The following is a 15,237-nucleotide window of genomic DNA, read 5'->3' on the forward strand; positions in this document are numbered from 1 at the left end:
AGTACTTCACCAAAATATTACGGTATTTTTATTATTAAACTTCTAGTAAGTATTATTTTTGTTGAAGCTTTTAGCCTTTTAAAAAAATTATTTTTTATTGTATACTTGTTTAAAATTCAGAAAACTTAGTCTAAAACAGATACTTGGATTATCCATTATGAAATAAATAAATTATTAAATATATCTACATTCTGAACTTTAGGTTAATGTGATGACCCGGCCGGTCGTCTTAAGAATTATTGCCCCGATCCCCTATTAACTGCTTTCCTCATGTTTATTTCTGCTATTTTGATTTGGCGGAATGTTCGGTTTTGAGTTTCAGAGAGTTTTGGGACACTTAGTCCCTTAATAAGAGCTTAAGTTTTGGAAATTTGACCGTAGTTGGAACAGTGTGAAGACGGCCTCAGAATGGAATTCCGATGGTTCCGTTAGCTCCGTTGGGTGATTTCGGGTTTAGGAGCGTATTCAGTTGGTATTTTGGAAGTCCGTAGCTAATTTAGGCATGAAATGCCGAAAGTTGAATTTTTGAAATTTCCGGTTCGATAGTGAGATTTTGATCCGAGGGTCGGAATGGAATTCCGCGGTAGGAGTAGCTCCGTAGTATTTAATGTGACGTGTGTGCAAAATTTCAGGTCATTCGGACGAGGTTGGATATACTTTTTGATCGAAAGCGTATTTTGAGAGTTTTTAAAGTTCTTAGGCTTGAATCCGATGCTAAATTGGTGTTCTGATGTTGTTTTGAGCATTCTGAAGATTGGAACAAGTTTGAATGATGTTTTAGGATTGGTTTGCATGTTTGGTTGAGGTCCCGGGGGCCTTGGGTGTGTTTCGGATGCTCAACGGGTCACTTTTGGAACTTAGAAAATTTGCAGAAAATGTTGCAGTAGTCACTTCTGGTTTCCTTCTTCAAGTTCACGAGTGGGGTCTCGCGTTCGTGAAGAGGAGCAGAGGCTGGTGAGAAATTTATGCTTCAAGTTCGCGAAGTGTCTCCCACGTTCGCGAAGCTGGGAGTTCTATACCTAAGCGTTCGCGATGGCTTTCCTGCGTTCGCGTAGGAGGGGGAAGTTTTGAATAGCGTTGGCGTCCCTGTCATCGCGTTCGCGATGAAGAAATCTAGGCCCAAGTGAAATTGTGTTTCGCGAACGCGAGGGGCCTTCTGCGTTCACGAAGAAGGAAATACCTGGGCAGTATTTAAATAGTCCATCCGCGGCCCTTTTTCATTTTTCCACCATTTTTGAACGGGATTGAAGCTTTTGAGGGTGATCTTTGAGGAAACCAAAGGGGAATCACTTGGAGGTAACATTTTTGACTTCATAACTCATTTAGATGTGATTAAAGACCTAATTAGTGGTGAAAAATTTGGGAAAAATGGGTAATTAGGGCTTGAGATTAAGAGACCTTAACATGGGTATTTGAGGGGCCAATTGAACTCCGATTTTAGTGTTCTTGCTATCTATAGACTCGTGAGAGTACGAGGTTTCTAGAAACGTAAATTTCACCTGATTCCGAGACGTGGGCTCGAGGGGCGTTTTGGTTATTTTACATAATTTCGCATATTAGCTTAGAATTTCTTGGTGGAATCAGTTACTTGAAGTGTTATTTACATTATGCAATTGAATTGAATAGATTTGGGCCATTTGAAGTCGAGTACTCGTGGCAAAAACATGGTTTCGGGTTGACTTTTGAGCCGGTTCGAGGTAAGTGGCTTGCCTAATCTTGTGTGGGGGACCTTCCCCTTAGGATTTAGTATTATTGTTAATTGAAATGCCTTGTACGTGAGGTGACGAGTGCGTACTTGGGCTAACTGTTGAAAATCCGATTTTCATTAAGTAATTACTAGTATGTTTCCTTCTCTTTTTATATTATTTGCACTTTAAGCCTGTTGTTAGCGTAGGAAAGCATGTCTAAGTGATTTAATTGCTTTATTTGCTCAAACTGCTCTACCTGAATTCTGTGCAACATGCTAGACTAGAATTACTTGTTTGCCTTAATATGGAATTGACATTTGCTGATGTCACGACCCGGAATTTCCACCCTCGAGAGTCGTGTTGGTGCCTACTAATGTGAGCTAGGCAAGCCAACACTTAACTATCTACTTCCTTGTTCATATTACTTCTTTTAAAGCAAATATAGGGCGACAATATAAAAAAAGCAGAAGTTAGGAAATAGGCGGAAGTCAACATTTATAAAGCTTAGAGCTACGTCTATTACCACTTTAAAACTCCAATACCCCAAAATCTAGTGTCACAGTACCACAGACTGTCTAAGAGTCACTACATACAAAGTCTGAAGAAAATACATAGCACTGTTCCTGAGCAAGAGATAAAGGAAACAGGAAATAGAGATAGAGGACATCAGGGCCCGCGAACGTCTGCAGGTCTACCTTAGGTCTCCGGATGGAATGAAGGAAGCCCTCCAACTACTGTCCGAAAGCTGCTCCGGGATCTGCACACAGTGCAGAGTGTAGTATCAGCACAACCAACCTCATGTGCTTGTAAGTGCCTGGCTTAACCCCGGCGAAGTAGTGACGAGGCTAGGACCAGACTCCAGATAAACCTGTGCAGTTATATAATATATGGCGGAAAAGTAAACAGATAATAAGCAATTAAAGCTGGGGAAGGGGAACATGCCTTGGGGATAGCTGATAAAGCAAAATAGCAAGGAATAAATAAGGATGCTAATAATATAACTTCTAGCACAGATAAAAAAAAGTAAAGACAACTTTCACTTTCAGTTTCCATCTTGTTGCAAGCGTGCAACCCGATCCCATTTCTCATATCTTGTGGTAGGTGTACCACCCGCTCCCATTTCATAATATCTTATGGTAGGCGTACCACCCGCTCCCATTTCATAATATCTTGTGATAGGCGTACCACCCGCTCCCATTTCATAATATCCTTTCAAGGAATCCCAACAAGGGAAAATAATCAATATAATACCTTCCCGGCAAGGGAACACAACATTGTAACAATTTTTCCGGCAAGGGAACAACAATATTGAAATAGTCATCCCGGCAAGGGAGAATCAGCTATAACAATCTCAACTTAACTTGTACTTAGTTAAATTAGAAAATGCTCAATCATAGAAGATCATTAAGTAAAACACCCAAGTGTCATTTAAGAACACAACAACTTTCAATTTAAGACTCACGGTCATATTTGATGCCAACGTATAGATACTCGTCACCATGCCTATACGTCGTACTCAACAAGAAGCAAGTAGAAAATATAACTCAACTCCTAATCTCTCAAGTTAAGGTTAGACCAAACATTTACCTCGATGCCTTGAACACCACTCAAGTCTCAATTATAGCTTTACCCTCGATTCCACCACCAATCCGCTCGAATCTAGTCACAAGTTACTTAATTACATCAATAAGTGCTAAATGAATCAACCCCAATGCATGAAAATGAGTTTTTCCAAACTTTTACCCAAAAAGTCAAAATTACCCCCGGACCCACGTGGTCGAAACCCGAGGTTCGGACCAAAACCCGATTACCTATTCCCCCACGAATCCAAATATATAATTTGTTTTGAAATCGGACCTCAAATTGAGGTCAAAATCCCCAATTTTAGAAAAACCTAGGTTCTACCCAAAACACCCAATTTCCTTATGAAAATCTTTGATTTGAAGATGAAATCATGTTAAAAAATGTTAAAGAGTGAAGAAAATGAGTTAGAAATCACTTACCAATGTTTTAGAGAAGAAAGGTTGTTTGAAAAATCGCCTCATATGTTTTTGGGGTTTTGAAAAGTGAAAAATAACATAAATTCCCGTTTATTTATACCCCTCTTAGACCCCCTATGTGGACCGGATCAAATGGACAGCGACCGTATAGGCCTCTCTGAAGACCTGCAGTTCAGCACCCTTTGCGGACCACACAAAGGCGATTGCGGAAGCACAACCTCCACCGCGCTCCGCACAAAGGCGACCGCGGCCGCGCTGGCCCCTCCGCGGTCGCACGCGATTTCTTGCGGACTGCACTAGAGGGTTCAGAGACCTACAACTTCCTGAACCTGCAACATCTGACTTTCTAAGCCTAAGGCATCCCAGAACTTACTCGAAATTCACCCAAGCCCTCAAAACTCCAACCCAAGTATACACACAACCTCAAAAACATCCTGCGGATATATTCGTGTAATTAAATTACCAAAATAATATCACGAGCATCGAATTAAACCTCGAGATCAATAAAATTTCTCAAAACTCTTTAAGACATCAAATTTCTCAATTAAGGTCCGGATAGCGTCAAACGACGTCCGCTTTTAACCAAATTTCACAGGAATGACTCAAGTCATATATAAGACATGTATCGGGCGCTTGAACCAAAATACGAGCCCGATTCCTTTGCTTTCTAATCAGTTTTCATTTCAAGTTTCCTTAAACAATTTCTGAAAATAATTTCACTTAAAAATTTATTTCTCGGTCTTGGGACCACTGAATTCGATTCCGGGCATACGCTCAAGTCCCATATTTTCCTACGGATCCTCCGGGACCGTTGAATCACGGATCCGGGTCCGTTTACTCAAAATATTGATCGAAGTCAAATTTATTCATTTTAACATAAAAACTTAGCATTTTTCACAGGGTTTCATATTTAAGCTTTCAGGCTACGCGTCCGGACTGCGCACGCAAATCTAGGTGACTTATAAGTGAGGTTTTCAAGGCCTCATAACGCAGAATTTTATTTAAAGTAAGTGATGACCTTTTGGGTCATCACAACTGAATATTTTCCTGTTTCTGCTGTGTATTTACATTGGGACTACAGATGTGGGATTCCGGTAGACCCCGCTGCACAGTTATATGGAACTACAGGACTTCACCCAGTAGATTCCCTTAGTACTAGGTATTTATATTTGGGACTACGGAATGGGATTTCGGTAGATCCCCGCGCACTATGAGTTGGACTACGGGACGGGATCCCGGGAGATCCATTGGATATATATATTTGGGACTACAGGGTAGTATCCTAGGAGATCCCCGATTGTTATTGTGGTACTAAGCCGTATTTCTTTCTGTGTTTACCTTGCCTCTGTACTGGTTGTTGTTGCCCTTTATATCTTGTGGTACTTTTACTGCTGTACTTATTTATACTATTCTGTTTTACACTATCGAACTTTATATTTTATTAACCTCAGTAACAAATGCGAAAAATAACAAAAACTTGCGAAAGAAATAATTAAAAGCCAAAATAACCGAATGAAACAGTATTTAAAATGCCGCTCAGAATATACAATATAACTTCTCGAAAACTAACAACATTTCCCAAAACCCAGAATCTCATGAACCACAAGCCTTGGAATGTCTCAGTGTCTAACTCCAGAATATCTAACAAGGAAAGAAAATATTAGTATAGTGATTGAACTTTATTTTTAAAAAAAGAATTCTTATTTCAATGTAATTTCAATAAATGGAATTCCATATATAGTTCTTAAGTGATATTTTCTTATTTGACAATCTCCCACAATTTCTTTAAGATTGTCAAGTGACTTTATAGTAACTTGCCACTTGACTTAACCACAATGCAAACTTTCTTGGTTTAATAAATATATATATAGATATAAATTTTTGACCAATAAAATGAGCTAAAAAGCCAAAAAAGTGTAGAAAAAGATAAATATGACGTGGCATCCTTATTTGCCCTACAAACTCAATTATTTTTTTTGTCAATTTTTTGGATTTTTGTTATGAAATATAACCCAAAATAACAATATAGAACAAGCAAAAACAAACTAAGAGATATAGAGAGAAAGAGAGGAAGAGAGATTCTTATTTCTTCTTCAATTGTGTATTTTTCCTATCTATTACAAGGCCTTTATATAGGCATAAAAAGTGAAGAAAATATGTCATGGAATATGTCATTGAACATACAAATTATGTCATTGAATATGTCATTAAGCATTTTAGCTAAAGATCATGGAAGAAGAGTAGACATCCACCATAATGTGATATTCATCATAACACTCCCCCTTGGATGTCCATAGATAATGTGCCTTGTTAAAAACTCTCTAAAAAAATATTGGGATGTACATAATTATTTATGATATGCATTGCTTGCTGCCTCATTAAAAACCTTACCAGGAAAACCCAGTGGGACAAAACCTTGGCTAAGGAAAAGAGTGCAGCGTATAGTTACTCCCCCTGATGAAAAATCACTTAATGTCTCGAAGACGACGCATTCCAATCTTATATATCAGATTTTTCAAATATTGAGGTTGGTAATGCCTTAGTGAACAGATCAGCCAAATTATCACTTGAACGAACTTGTTGTACATCTATTTCACCATTCTTCTGAAGATCATGAGTGAAAAAGAATTTTGGTGAAATGTGTTTTGTTCTATCTCCTTTGATATATCCTCCTTTCAATTGAGCTATGCATGCAGCATTGTCTTCATACAATATTGTTGGAATATTCTCTTTCGAAGAAAAACCACATGTTTGCTGAATGTGTTGAGTTATAGATCTTAACCAAACGCATTCTCGACTTGCTTCGTGAATGGCTATTATCTCTGCATGATTTGAAGAAGTAGCAACCATAGTTTGTTTTGTCGAACGCCATGATATGGCTGTACCTCCACTTGTAAATAAATAGCCTGTCTGAGATCGACCTTTGTGTGGATCAGACAAATATCCTGCATCTGCATAACCAATCAATGATGGCTTGGATTCGTTTGAATAAAATAAACCCATATCAATGGTCCCTTGGAGGTATCTGAATATATGTTTAATACCATTCCAGTGTCTTTGTGTTGGCGAAGTACTAAATCTTGCCAATAAACTTACTGAGAAAGCTATATCTGGTCGGGAATTATTGGCAAGATACATTAATGCCCCAATTGCACTAAGATATGGTACTTAGGCACCAAGAAGCTCTTCATCATTTTCATGAGGTCGGAATGGATCTTTCTTTATATCAAGTGATCTCACAACCATTGGGGTACTCAATGGATGTGCTTTATCCATATAGAATCGCTTTAAAATCTTTTCGGTATATGTTGATTGATGGACAAATATTCCATCTTTCATATACTCAATTTGTAGACCAAGACAAAATTTTGTCTTTCCAAGATCTTTCATTTCAAATTCTTTCTTCAAACAGTCTACTGTTTTTGGAAGCTCCTCAAGAGTTCCAATGATATTTAAATCATCAACATACACAGCGATTATAACAAATTCAGATCCAGACCTTTTTATAAAGACACAAGGACAATTTGGATCATTCTTGTACCCTTCTTTCAACAGGTATTCACTCAGGCGATTGTACCACATACGACCTGATTGTTTCAATCCGTATAAAGATTTCTGAAGCTTTATTGAACAAGTTTCTCGAAAACTTTTATATGCTTCTGGCACTTTAAATCCCTCAGGTACTTTCATAAAAATTTCGTTGTCTAATGATCCATACAAAAAGGCTATAACAACATCCATTAGATGCATATCAAGTTTTTCTTGCACTGCCATATTTATGAGATACCTGAAGGTGATAGCATCCACTACAGGAGAATATGTCTCCATATAATCAATTCCAGGCCTTTGGGAAAACCCTTGTGCCACAAGTCGTGCTTTATATCTAACGACTTCATTTTTATCATTTCGTTTCCGTACAAAAACCCATTTATACCCTACTGGCTTTATGCCTTCAGGTGTTCGAACTATGGGTCCGAAGACTTCACGTTTTCCAAGTGAAGTTAACTCTGCCTGGATAGCGTCTTTCCATTTTGGCCAATCATTTCTCTGTCTACATTCATTGACAGATTTTGGTTCAAGATCCTCATCTTGTTGCATTATTTCAACAGCAACATTATAAGCAAAAATGTTATCGATAACAACATTATTTCGGTTCCATCTTTTCCCGGTTGAGACGTAACTTATTGATATCTCTTCATTTTCATTATTTTCAGGTACCTGGACCTCCCCTAAGGTCTTATCATTTGTTACATCTTGGGGCTCTTCTTGAGCCACTACCTCCGTGTTATGTTCACTTTGATCATTTGCTCCTTTTCTTCTTCGAGGATTTTTATCTTTAGAACCGATTGGTCTACCACGTTTCAAGCATGGCTTAGACTCATTTGCTTTAATTAATTGTCCTGCCGGGATATCAACTCGAATTGGTGCATTAGCAGCTGGAATATGTGACTTGGTCACCCTTGGTAGGTCAGTGAATACATCTGGCAATTGATTTGCAATATTTTGCAAATGAATAATCTTTTGAACCTCTTGTTCACATTGATTTGTTCGAGTATCTAAATGAGACAGTAATAATGCATTCCAATCTATATTCTTTTTCAGCTGCTTATTTTCTCCCCCTAATGTTGGATATACTGATTCATCAAAATGACAATCAGAAAATCTTGCCGTAAATAAATCTCTAGTCATCGGCTCTAGATATTTTATAATTGAAGGAGATTCATATCCAACATATATTCCCAACCTTCTTTGAGGACCCATCTTTATGCGTTGTGGTGGAGCAATTGGAACATATATCGCACAACCAAAGATCCTAAGATGGGAAATATTTGGCTCCTGACCAAAAGCCAATTGCAACGGGGAGACTTTATGATAACTTGTGGGCCTTATCCGCACAAGTGCTGCTGCGTGCAAAATAGCATGACCCCATACTGAAATGGGAAGTTTTGTTCTCATAAGCATTGGTCTAGCAATTAATTGGAGGTGTTTGATCAATGATTCTGCTAGACCATTTTGTGTATGAACATGAGCAACCGGATGCTCAATGGTTATCCCAGTTGAAATACAATAATCATTAAAGGCTTGGGATGTAAACTCACCAGCATTATCAAGACGGATTGTCTTAATTGCATAATCTGGAAACTGTGCTCTTAGCTTTATTATTTGAGCCAACAATCTCGCAAATGCCATATTGCGAGTTGATAGTAAGCACACATGTGACCATCTTGTAGATGCATCTATCAAAACCATATAATATTTGAATGGTCCACATGGAGGGTGAATGGGCCCACATATATCACCTTGTATACGTTCCAGAAATGCAGGGGATTCCATCCTAACTTTAATAGTTGATGGTCTAATAATTCATTTTCCTTGAGAACATGTAGCACAAGAGAATTCCTTAAATTGAAGAATTTTCTGATTCTTCATTGCATGTCCATGTGAATTCTCAATTATTTTACGCATCATATTAGAACCAGGATGGCCCAACCGGTCATGCCAAATAATAAAATTATCTTGATTAGTAAACTTCTTGTTTACTACGACATGTGTTTCAATCCTGCTAATACTTGTGTAGTATAAGCCGGAGGAAAAAGCGGGTAACATTTCAAGCACATATTTCTTACCGGACGTTATTGTAGTAATATAAAGATATTCAATCTTTTCATCATTTGTAGTCTCAATATGATAGCCATTTTGGCGAATATCTTTGAAACTTAATAAGTTTCTTTGAGATTTACTACAATATAATGCTTCATCAATAGCCAAATTTGTTCCTCCTGGTAGTAATAAATTGGCTCTTCCAGAACCTTCAATTAATCTTGTACTACCGGATATTGTATTAACATTCGCTTCTTTCATTACCAAATAAGAGAAATATCTCTTATCTTTTAAAATAGTGTGTGTTGTAGCACTATCCAAAAGACATATATCATCTTTATTAATCTTGAGTCCAACTGAAGACTGTGGAATTTTCATATTCTTCATAAAAAAGACAAATAATACATCATAAGAAATATGAAAGACAAGCAAAAAAAAACATTAAGAAATACATTAGAAATATAGAAACTAGCAATACATGATGCATTAGGAAAATACACTCAAGAAAAAATAAACTAGTTGCAAACATAAACATAACAACTTTTATAACTTCATTCCCCAGTAAGATGATTCATTCTTCAGTCAATATCCTCAAAGAAGTCTCCAACTTCTAAATGAGTAATATTTGTTAGGCCTTCAAAATCATCATCTTTATATGCAGGATGTGCCTTAGAATCATATTTATTTGAGGGACCTGCTTCATCATTATTATTTTGAAAGGTCAAGTGTGCCTCCACATTATTTTCTTTTTTCTTGAGGGAGGCTTGATAAAGTTTGACAAAATGTTCTGGCGTACGACAAATGCGCGCCCAATGACCTCTCATACCACATCGGTGACACATACTAGCTTTACCTTTTGAATGATTAATTTGAGAACCCTTATTGTTCTCCAATTTATTTCCACCATAATGACGATAATTGTTTCGCCCCCTGCCACGTCCACGTTTATGACCATGTCCACGACCACGGTAATTATTTTGTTTTCTTTCAAACTTATCATATGTTGCTATAGCATTCACTTCCGGAAATGGAGCTGACCCAGTAGGACGGGCTTCATGATTTTTCATTAATAGAGTATTATTCTGCTCAGCCACAAGTAGGCATGTGATTAACTCAGAATATTTCTTAAAACCTTTTTCACGGTATTGTTGTTGTAGCACCACATTTGAAGCGTGAAAAGTAGAAAATGTTTTTTCCAATAAGTCCTCATCTGTGATAGTGTCTCCACATAATTTTAATAGAGAACTTACTTTAAAGATAGCAGAATTATACTCACTTACAGTTTTAAAGTCTTGCAACCTTAAATGTATCCACTCATACCGAGCTTTTGGTAATACCGTAAGTTTTAGGTGGTCATATCGATCCTTCAAATTAATCCATAATTCAAGTGGATCTTTTACTGTTAAATATTCAGTTTTTAACCCTTCATGTAAATGATGGCGAAGGAAAATCATGGCTTTCGCTTTATCCTGATTTGATGCTTCATTTCCTTGTATAATCGTATTTCCAAGACCTTTAGCGTCGAGGTGAATTTCAGCATCAAGGACCCATGATAAATAGTTCTTTCCGGTGATGTCAAGTGCCACAAATTCAAGTTTTGATAAATTTGACATAGTGAAAACTATCATAAAAGATGAATAAGTTAGAGAAATAATTATAATAATAAACAATTAATGAAACAAATCGATTAAGGTAAAACAAATGAAAATAAAGCTATATCATGTTAGCAATCTACTATTTCATTTTATTCATGCCATAAAATAGAAACTATATATTATTTCATTTCACTTTATATTATTGATATATATATATATATAGAATTTAACGTTTTATATATATATATATATATATATATATATATATATATATAGAATTTAACGTTTTATTAGTTGCAGTGACTAGATAATGTATACACTACATACATATGCATACATTTTTTTTTAATGGTATTGTGTGAGGTGTGAAAAACAACATGATAAACAAAAATATGAAAAAGGGAACAACAACATGAATGATGTAAATTATCAAAAATTGCAAAGAAAAATTTAGGTTGTAAGAATTAAGCATATGATATATGTACTGCCATAAATAAAATGATTATAATGATACATACCTCAATAAAATATGGCTCAACTTAGCTGGAGTTAAGAATAAAATTAGAGCTTCGTGCTGATAACGTGTTATGAAATATAACCCAAAATAACAATATAGAACAAGCAAAAACAAACTAAGAGATATAGAGAGAAAGAGAGGAAGAGAGATTCTTATTTCTTCTTCAATTGTGTATTTTTCCTATCTATTACAAGACCTTTATATAGGCATAAAAAGTGAAGAAAATATGTCATGGAATATGTCATTGAACATACAAATTATGTCATTAAGCATTTTAGCTAAAGATCATGGAAGAAGAGTAGACATCCACCATAATGTGATATTCATCGTAACAATTTTATCTTTTTTCCCCTTATGTATTTGCTTTTTAGAATCCAAAAGTCACTTCTGTAAATACAACCAAAAGTCACGTTCTTTTCGTATTCTTTCTCCCACCTCTCCGTGACAATTCAGACAGCAGTTATGGTACACATAAAATTCCAAAGGCAAGTAAGTTCTCAGCAATTAATATCTTCCGTTTCGTAATTTTTTTAATGATTTTGATCTTGTTATAATTTAATTAAAATATAAAATTATTGTTAAATCTATAAAATATCTTTTTATAATTCTGAAATATTAAAATAATCAAATAGTAGATTTATTTTTTCAAAAGATTGACCAAAAAGCTTGTATCGTGTAGTGTGTACAATTCAAGTTCCCTGAAAAAGTCAAATGACAATCACATATATGTTTGTTTTAGGCAAAAAGTAAAAATAAGAAGTAACCACGGTGGCACCACAACAAAAAGACTAATAACCCGTTTGGCAGCTTCTAAAATCAGTTTATTTTGAGAAATGTTTTTCTCAAAAGTACTTTTCTAAAAAATACTTTTTGTGAGAAGCAGTTTGTGTTTGGTTAATTAATTTGAAAAGCACTTTTGAGCAGTAAATAGTATTTGGCCAAGCTTTTGAAAGCTGCTTCTAAGTGTATTTTCTCAAAAGTGCTTATCAGAAAAGCGCTTTTGGAGAGAAGCTACTTTTTTCTGCTTCTCCAAAACTGCTTCTTCTCAAAAGCACTTTATTTTCTTCCAAAAGCTTGGCCAAACACCTCAATTTTTGGTCAAAAGTACTTTTGGCCAAAAAAACACTTTTGGCCCAAGTTGATATCAGAGCTCTAGGTTCATAGGAGTCATGAATCACAAGCCGGTTTATTTGAGTCTTGCGGATCGGTACGGAGACGTCTGTACTTATCTGCGAGAGGCTATGTAATTGTTAGGAAAATTCCACTTCATTTGATTTCCTTGTCGTGCGAGATTTTTGATATCACAACTCAAAACTTCTGTCTTCTATTCTCTCACAGATGGTGAGGACACATGTACCCGAGACGATCAGGCACCCACACCCCCTACTGCAGCCATTAGAGGCTAGGGCCGGGGTAGAGACCGAGGACACGCACGTGGTGCAGCAAGAGCACCCATGCGAGCTGCCACCGAGGTGCCACCAGCAGTTCCAGCCGGAGTCCAAGCACCTGATATGCCTACTGCTATTACTACTCCAGCTCTCCAGGAGACTCTTGCACAGTCATGAGCATGTACACCACTCTAGCTCAGGGAGGGTTGCTTCCCCTTGCTACATCTACATCTCAGGCTGGGGGAGGAGAACAGACTCCCGCCGCCCGCACTCTTGAGCAGCGAGTGCATGTTGAGCAGGTCCCTAAGATTATTCTTGTACAACCTGTAATCTGAGATCAGCCCGAGGACAGGGCAGTGGTTCCGAGGATGAGCAGCTGAGGCTTGAGAGGTTCAAGAAGTACAAGCCTTCTGTATTCAGTGGTCTATCATCGGATGATGCTCTGGGATTTCTAGACGCGTGTTACCGCATTCTCCGTACCATAGTTATATTAGGTCAAACGGGGTTTCCTTCACTACTTTCTAGCTTCGAGGAGCTGCCTATGAGTGGTGGCACACCTACGAGTTAGACAGTCCGGATGAGGCTGCTTCACTGACTTGGACTCAATTTTCAGATCTGTTCCTGAGAGAGTATGTTCCTCAGAGCCTTAGGGACGCATGGCGCGTAGAGTTTGTGCATTTGCGCCAGGGTGCTATGACTGTCTCAGAGTATGCTGTCTGTTACACTAGTTTGGCTAGACATGCACCAGCCTTAGTTTCTACTGTTCGCGAGAGGGTTTGCCGGTTTATTGAGGGGCTTATTCCCAACATCAAGTCTAGCATGGCTCGTGAGTTGGAGATGGATATTTCTTATCAGCAGGTGGTGAGAATTTCTATTAAGATTGAGGGTATGCATGCTAGGGAGAGAGAGGAGAGGGAGACCAAGAGGTTTCGAGAGTCGGGCCATTATTCTGGTGCTCGTGCCCCAGCTGCAGGTCGTCATGGTAGGGGTTATATGAGTTACCCTGTTCATTCAGCTCTTCCAGCAGTCAGTGGTATTCCAGTCCCTCCTAGGCCTCAGGAGCCTTATTATGCACCTCCGGTTTCTAGCGTGCTTCCTGCGTGGGCTGCTTTCAGAGGTCAGTCTAGCAGACCTGGCCCGAGCCAGTCATAATCGTCACGTCCTCCCAGAGCTTGTTTTGAGTGTGGTGACATACGCCATATGGTGAGGGATTGCCCCAGACTTGGGAGGGGTGTACCTCCGTAGACTTCTCAGCCACAGGGTGCCCCACAGAGTTCTCAGGCTATGGTTACAGCTCCAGTTGCTACCCCACCTGCTCAACCAGCTAGAGGTGGGGGTTGGGGAGGTAGAGGTCGCCCTAGAGGGGGAGGCTAGGCCAGATACTATGCCCTTTCTGCCCATACCAAGGCTGTTGCCTCTGATTTAGTCATCACAGGTATTATACTGGTTTGTCATAGAAATGCATCGGTTCTATTCGATCCAGGCTCCACTTACTCTTATGTGCCTTCTTATTTTTCTCCGTATTTGGGTGTACCTCGGGATTCTTTGAGTTCCCATGTTTATGTTTCTACTCCTGTGGGAGATTCTCTTGTGGTGGACCGCATTTATCGGTCGTGTTTGGTTGCTCTTACAGGTTTTGAGACCAGAGCCAATTTATTGTTGCTCAGCATGGTAGATTTTGATATTATCTTGGGCATGGACTGGTTGTTGCCCCATTATGCTATTCTTGATTGTCACGCCAAAACCGTGATGTTGGCTATGCAAGGTGTACCGCGTGTTGAGTGGAGGGGTACTTTAGATCACACTCCCAGTAGAGTTATTTCTTTCCTTAAGGCTCGGCAAATAGTTGAGAAGGGGTGTGACGCATATCTAGCTTATGTGAGAGATGTCAGTATTGATACCCCTTCAGTTGATTCAGTCCCAATAGTACGAGATTTTCCCGATGTGTTTCCAGCTGGTCTTCCGGGCATGCCGCCTGATAGAGATATTGATTTTGGCATTGATTTATTGCCGGGCACTCAGCCCATTTCTATTTCTCCGTATCGTATGGCTCTTCCTGAGTTGAAGGATCGGTTACAGGAATTGCTTGATAAGGGTTTTATCCAACCCAGTGTATCACATTGGGATGCTCATGTCTTGTTTGTGAAGAAAAATGATATTTCTATGCGTATGTGTATTGTTTATTGCCAGTTGAATAAAGTTACAGTGAAGAACCGTTATCCTTTGCCCCGTATTGATGATCTGTTTGACCAGCTTCAAGGTGCACGGGTGTTTTCTAAGATTGACTTGCGCTTAGGTTACCATCAGTTGAAGATTCGGGAGCCAGATATCCCGAAGACTGCTTTCAGGACTCGATATGATCATTGTGAGTTCCTTGTTATGTCATTTGGGCTGACCAATGCCCAACAACCTTTATGCATTTGATGCATAGTGTGTTTCGGCCGTATT

General features: G+C 38.3%; 1 protein-coding gene across 1 annotated transcript; it reads right to left on the reverse strand.

Moving 5' to 3' along the window:
• Positions 1–9,652: 9,652 nt before the first annotated feature.
• LOC142182537 (uncharacterized) lies at positions 9,653–11,570 on the reverse strand. Its single transcript, XM_075256770.1, has 2 exons — positions 11,403–11,570; positions 9,653–10,910 (listed from the first exon to the last, which is right to left on the reverse strand). Exon 2 carries the CDS (start codon positions 10,900–10,902, stop codon positions 9,868–9,870), a length of 1,035 nt encoding a protein of 344 aa, XP_075112871.1. The 5' UTR covers positions 10,903–10,910; positions 11,403–11,570; the 3' UTR covers positions 9,653–9,867.
• Between the last annotated feature and the right edge of the window lie 3,667 nt (positions 11,571–15,237).

This window comes from Nicotiana tabacum, chromosome 7, assembly GCF_000715075.1.
Source record: "Nicotiana tabacum cultivar K326 chromosome 7, ASM71507v2, whole genome shotgun sequence".
Classification (NCBI taxonomy): domain Eukaryota; kingdom Viridiplantae; phylum Streptophyta; class Magnoliopsida; order Solanales; family Solanaceae; genus Nicotiana; species Nicotiana tabacum.

Coding starts and splice junctions, on each gene's coding strand:
- LOC142182537 (XM_075256770.1), bottom strand. CDS start 10,902: ATGTCAAATTTATCAAAACTTGAATTTGTGGCACTTGACATCACCGGA.